The sequence below is a fragment of the Frankliniella occidentalis genome, unplaced genomic scaffold (assembly GCF_000697945.3).
Source record: "Frankliniella occidentalis isolate FOCC.00 unplaced genomic scaffold, Focc_3.1 Scaffold4, whole genome shotgun sequence".
Lineage (NCBI taxonomy): Eukaryota > Metazoa > Arthropoda > Insecta > Thysanoptera > Thripidae > Frankliniella > Frankliniella occidentalis.
Window position 1 is genome coordinate 2178739 of NW_026267134.1, and position 6299 is coordinate 2185037.

Below are 6299 nucleotides of genomic sequence, written 5' to 3' on the forward strand. Positions count from 1 at the left end.
ATGTCGGCTGATTAAAAAGTTCTGCGGCTGGGATTCGATCCCTCGGCCGTCGGATTCCGGACCACACGCCTGCGCGCTCGCCACTCGGCTGTCGGTTCGACTTGTCAGCGAGGATTCCAGAACTCGATACGAGTCTTGGTCTGCCGGGTTGCACGCGTTCAGGTCGGGTCAAGTCCACCTCCTCGACGCGCTGCAGCCCGGGTCGAAATTCTTGCAAAAAGGCAAATAAATGTACTCTCTGCTAGCCTAACCTAACCTCCTCGCGATTATGGGGCTCTTTTAGTGGCTATTTTCCTTGTTTCTGGCCAGTCGTCGACCCGGGCTTCAGCGCGTCGAGGAGGTGGACCTAACACGACCTGAACGCGTACAATACGGCAGATCAAGACCCGTACAGAAGGAACGAGTTCTGAACTCTCCGCTGTCAAGTCGAACCGACAGCCGAGTGGCGAGCGCGCCGGGGCGTGGTGCACAAGACACCGTCGGTCCTGGGTTCGTGTCCCGGTCGCGGCGAACATTTTGATTTTTAGGGTGGGGGAGGGGCGGGCATCAGTTGTCGGTCAAGTCCACCTCCCCATGTCTGCTGGTTAAAAAGTTCTGCGGCTGGGATTCGATCCCTGGGCCGACGGTTTCCGGACCACACGCCAGCTCGCTCGTAACTCGGCTGTCGGTTCGACTCGTCAGCGGGGAGTCCAGAACTCGATCCTGCTTTACGGGTCTTGGTCTCCCGGGTTGCACGCGTTCAGGTCGGTTCAAGTCCACCTCCTTGACGCGCTGCAGCCCGGGTCGAAATTCTGTCCAAAATGCAAATAAATGTACGCTCCGCTAGCCTAACCTAACCTCAGCGCGCCCGGGGGGCTCATTTGCTGGCTAATTTCCTTGTTTCTGGCCAGGAGTCGACCCGGGCTGCAGCGCGTCGAGGAGGTGGACCTGACACGACCTGAACGCGTGCAATACGGCAGATCAAGACCCGTGAAGAGGGGCCGAGTTCTGAACTCTCCGCTGACAAGTCGAACCGACAGCCGAGTGGCGATCGCTATGTTGCGTGGTGCGCAACACACCGTCGGTCCTGGGTTCGAGTCCCGGTCGTGGCGAACATTTTGATTTTTAGGGTGGGGGAGGGGCGGGCATCTGAGTTGTCGGTCAAGTCAACCTTCCCATGTCTGCTGGTTAAAAAGTTCTGCGGCTGGGATTCGATCCTTGGGCCGACGGTTTCCGGACCACACGCCAGCTCGCTCGTAACTCGGCTGTCGGATCAACTTGTCAGCGGAGAGTCCAGAACTCGATCCTGCTTTACGGGTCTTGGTCTACCGGGTTGCAGCGCGTCGAGGAGGTGGACCTGACCCGACCTGGACGCGTGCAATACCGCAGATCAAGACCCGTAAACCAGGACAGAGTTCTGACCTATGCAAGGGATCGAATCCCAGCCGCAGAAATTTTTAACCAGCCGACATGGAAGGTGGACTTGACCGCCTAGTCAGCAGCCCCCCCCCCAAAAAAAAATAAATAAAAAATAATGAATAAATCATCAGACTGTTCGCCTCGACCAGGACTCGTCCCCAGGGCCGACGGTGTCTTGTGCACTACGCCCCACCGCTCTCGCCACTTCGCTGTCGGCTCCAATTCTCAGTGTAAAGTTCAGAACTCGACCCTGCTTTACGAGTCTTGGTCTCCGGAATGCACGCGTTCAGGCCGGTTCAACTCCACCTCCTCGACGCGCTGCAGCCCAGGTCGACTTCTGTTTTTCTCTTATTCTATTGAAACTCGAATGTATTAGGTTACACTGTCGGAGAGTCATACTGAACTGTAAGAAAAAAAAAAAAAAAAAATGAAAAAAATGTGTCACTAAATTAACCGTTGATGTAAATGTCAGTGTCTCAAGGTAATTGACGGACAAGACGAACAAGCCAGCAAAGTTTAATACTGCAACATATTAGAACAAAATCTCCAAAATATAATTAACATTTTTATACAGTTTACACTTGGGGTATGCTGCGTCACTGATCTTTTATTTACCAGATTGATAGAGTAAGGAATGTGCATGCATGCCACATAAAAGCAAATTCTTTTCAACAATCCCTGGTAACTTTCAGAACACACCTTAAAACCTATGAATAACATGGAATATTTGGAAGGAATAAGAAATTAAAATTTCTATCTCTCTATGTTAAAATGCAGACAGCATTTATTTCATGATGATTAAAAGAATTCAGGGCTGTAACCTACCATTGAACACAGAAACCACAAATTCTTGATAACAAGCCAATATACATTTTGCATCACTAATCTACAATGTTTAATTCAATATCCAAGCTCGTATTACTTTATGAATGAATTGATGATGCAATTTTTACTTGAAATTGGACAGATACGACATTATCAGATCACCCTCCAATTTAATATGCATTTAAAATTCAGAACAATTGAGATGAATAGGCAAATCTGACATGAAATGAAAATTTACCCTACAGTTGGTGATGACCCACTAATGAATGATTTTGGGCCATTTCTCCATCCCAACCTGATCATGAAACTTGAAAACAATTTTGAATTCATACTTCAACTTTTTTTTTTTTTTCACCCTGATGGAAGTTTTAGAGCTTCTACTTGGCAGGCTGGATCTGGAAGTTCTTGTGAAGTTCTGGCTTGATGTCATACACTAGTTCCAAAATCTTCTCAATAACCTGATAAAATAAAAGCAGATATTAAAAATATGCAATGCACAGGGCTTTATTTTAATGTGTGAAATTTCATTTTATTTTAAATACACATCAGAACTAATTTTTTACCTGTTCCTTGTGAGTTGTGACTGCTTTGTTCATCTCATTGATCCGCAGTTTGGTGTCAGCTTCAATGCGAGCAGAAACATCCTCCCTGGAGCCCATATGCTGTCACATAGAAAACAGACGGATGAGTAAATGAGTAAACAAAATAAAGAATAGAAAATGAATAAAAACCCAAGGTACAGCACATATCCTAGTACATGTGTAATACCTTGGCTTCAAACTCCTTGAACTGCCTTTCTCGTTCCTGCCTGTACTTTTCAATTTCATCTTGAGCTTCTTCCTTTGCCTGCTTCAAACGACGGGCCTTGCCTAAAAAATAAATCAAAAAAATCCATGAAAATAATTGTAAGTTTCATAAGTTTAAAACCCTAGGAAACACTCTTAGTGTACTCCGATAAAGGATTTAGATAGAAAAAGGTCATATTCATACACAGCACATTAACGCGAATGTGACAGATTCTTTAAACACCTATGGTACAACTTCAGCTGAACCAGTGCATGGGCGATTAAATTTCACAATGCCAATAAACGTGCTTTTTTCATAACAGGACTAGCACAGAGACTTTGTTGGGATTACGATGATAAATGTTACCAAAGTAGGATGGAAAAATAGAAAATATATGACAGTTACAGGACGGTAGGTTAAGACCTGAAACCTTCTGTAGATGACAAATGGGTTGAAAACATATTCACCAGCTACAGATTTAAAGTTAAACATTTCTTCGTTTTCATATGAAATGGATAGACGTTTGCAAACGGTGCAAATAGGGAAAAAGTAATTAAACACGGAGCAGAAAGAGCTCGTGATTGGGGTCACATGAGAAGCTTAGTTTCTGTTTCCAACAGAATAAATAACATATTTAAAGAATAGAAAGTGAAGAGAACACGTTACTTACGCTTCCTAGCCTCGGAAACCTTTTCAGCAGCCCGTTTTTCGGCTGCCAAAAGCTGCTGAATTCCTTGAGTTTGGCTGGCCATTTTCAACACCTGAACTGGACGTCCCGAGATCGATCATATGACTGCTGGTGGAGAGTTGTTCCAACAGAGGGCGTGTTAGTCGACTACGTCAACAGCGAACGTCTTTTGTTACTTTGGTCACGTGAATATTTTGGCGCTTGATTTAAAAGTGTGTGAGCAGCAGCGCTACCGACTGCACCATTGAGGCGAGATACGAGGGAATCCCAAAAATGTTATCGCCATCTTTTGATCTGTTGTTCTCAGCACCTCAAAACGCACAGATAGGTATTTGTTGGATAAACAACTTAAAACACTGGCTCAGTGGGATAGCGCGCCCGCTCCCGCTCAGGGCGTGGACGTCGCCGGTTCGAATCTCCGTCGATCTGAAATTTTTCTCAGGCCACCAAATTTCAAATGGACTCCACACCCGCTATTTCATGGCAAATGATTCGGCTCTGGGCTGGGTTCGACTCACGGCGAAAGCGAGCCGTGGGAGTTCCCCGTTGCCTGGCACCTTGCCGTGTTGGTGGGTCTAATAAGACTTGTGAATCTGATCCCTTTACGAACTCAGATGTCGCTCTGCGCTGGGATTAGGAAAGTACTCCCCCACCCATTTTTGTTTTTACTTTTGTCCGTGTGCGTGTGTGTGGGGGGGGGGGGGGCAAGAACATTATTTCTACAGTCGGTAAATCCGCCTGTAGTCGTGTCGGGTGTAGCTACGGCGACGAAGACAAAAATAATTGCTCTCCGTCAAAACAGTCTCGTTTTATTTTGGTTAGCTGGGGAATAGATGCTGGAGGAAAGGGGGAGGGCATCAGATTTGGAATGCCACGGCGAGGGCGAGGAAGATCAGGCTGTAGATGACGAACAGCACGCGGTCGACCGCCGCGGCCAGCAGCAGCCACTCGAGGTTCGGGCTGACGCTCTTGCTGCCTATCTCCAAGGAGGAGCTGGCCGTGCACTCGGACTGGCCGTCCATGTCTACGTTCATCACGGGGACCTCGTCCTGGAGGCCCGAGCAGGAGCGCGCCGGCGACCGGCGGGTGCAGGGGCCGCGGTCCACGCCCATGATCTGGAAAGGAGCGGGGGCGGGGTCAATCACAATAATTTACACACTTTCACTGTCGGTGCCGAGGTACAGTTCTTGTCGTTGTCTACCTGTTCGATGTAGCTGCTGAGCAGAAGGACGCGGCCGAACGTCCCCGTGAGGAGGCGCTTCGCCGTCCAGGGCAGCCCGGTCGAGTGCTGATGCCTGGAGATGTTGAGCACCACCACGGCCACGACCAGCGACATGCACACGAGGTACAGGCTGGCCGAGTAGAACACCACTGCGAACAGAAACGAGTCGTGCAGCGCGCGGGGTAGAGAGAGAGAGAGAGAGAGTGTCGGAGTATCGACGCGGGCCTTACCGATAAAGGGCGTCTGGTTGGTGAGCACGGGCAGACTGTGCGCGAAGTAGATGAGGAAGAGGCAGATGAGCACGGCGTTCACCCCACCCAGGATCACCTTCTCGCCGGCGCGCGGCGGCATCAGGAATGTAGACAGGCAAAGGATGACGACGACTGCCAGGGCAAACACGACCGTGAATAGTGAGGCGAGAACAGCGTGGTGGTGGTGGACCAGGGATTCGATGACCTTGACTATTTCGCAGAAACGATGCCCCGGGTGTCCAGACTGAGACATGACAGACGCTGGCGGGGGAGTGGCGAGTGGCATCTGCCCCACCACTCCCCGGCCACCTGCCTCGCGCCTGCAGGCCCCTGCAGCCAAGTGCATAGGCAAACCATCGTACTGCCATGTCTTGGCCTGGACACACCCGGTGCAGTGCGCGGGTGGGTTTGCATACCGTCACGGTGCCTTACGGGCCCGAGCGAGTAGGCAACCCTCGTGCTACAAAATAGTCAGGCGTCAGGTGGATCGGTGTTGTATGAAACAGTCCAAGAGAGGGCCGCTGACGTGGCCACCCTCCGACACGCACCTGCGGCGGGGGCGAAGATGACCGCGTTGTAGGTGCCGGGCTCCCGGTGCAGGGCGATGGAGTACACCACGCCGTCGAAGGGCTCGGGCACGCCGTCCTCGCGCCTCTCCTCGAAAGTCTGCTCCACCCGGTCCACGATGAACTCCCCGGTCTGCTCACCTGGGAACTGAAACAAAGAAGTGGTTCCCGTGTGGTGAACCCCGGTGCTTTTTTCCCTCCCCACAAACAATTCTGGCAAAGCACACGGTGAGAGCCGAACCTCTAGCTTGTGGCTGATCTCGCCGATCTTGAGCTCCTTGGAGCTGAGGGTCCACGAGCCGAAGTGCAGGGAGCACACGTGTCGCTCGAAGGGCCACTTGCGCAGGTCCAGCTGGCAGTACGCCTCGAACAGAGCGGCCGGCCTCCAGACGATGCGGCCGTCCGAGTGCAGCTCCGCGCTGGCGCCGCCCAGCAGGCTCACGCCCTTACCTGCCCAGCTCGAGAACCAATCGATCGATGAATTAAACTCGTCCCAGATAAAAGATTAAGTTATTAGTAAACACTGAAAATTTTCACTCGAAAAAATCGTTACAAGTTTTTTT

At 50.4% G+C, this 6299-nt stretch overlaps 2 protein-coding genes across 2 annotated transcripts in view; both read right to left on the reverse strand.

The window, feature by feature from the left end:
• Nucleotides 1–1898: 1898 nt before the first annotated feature.
• On the reverse strand, nt 1899–3845 carry LOC113202183 (V-type proton ATPase subunit G). The gene is made up of 4 exons (XM_026416289.2): nt 3680–3845; nt 2992–3092; nt 2787–2885; nt 1899–2681 (listed from the first exon to the last, which is right to left on the reverse strand). Exons 1-4 carry the CDS (start codon nt 3759–3761, stop codon nt 2601–2603), a joined length of 363 nt encoding a protein of 120 aa, XP_026272074.1. The 5' UTR covers nt 3762–3845; the 3' UTR covers nt 1899–2600.
• A 645-nt stretch (nt 3846–4490) lies between these two features.
• Nucleotides 4491–6299, reverse strand: part of LOC113202159 (acetylcholine receptor subunit alpha-L1-like) — a 14152-nt gene continuing 12343 nt past the window's right edge. Inside the window, exons 5-9 of the mRNA XM_026416260.2 lie at nt 5978–6194; nt 5719–5884; nt 5150–5302; nt 4899–5068; nt 4491–4812 (exon numbers count right to left, since the gene is read on the reverse strand). Coding sequence (XP_026272045.2) covers nt 4555–4812; nt 4899–5068; nt 5150–5302; nt 5719–5884; nt 5978–6194 — 964 coding nt within the window. The 3' untranslated portion in view covers nt 4491–4554. The remainder of the gene's footprint in view (nt 4813–4898; nt 5069–5149; nt 5303–5718; nt 5885–5977; nt 6195–6299) is intronic.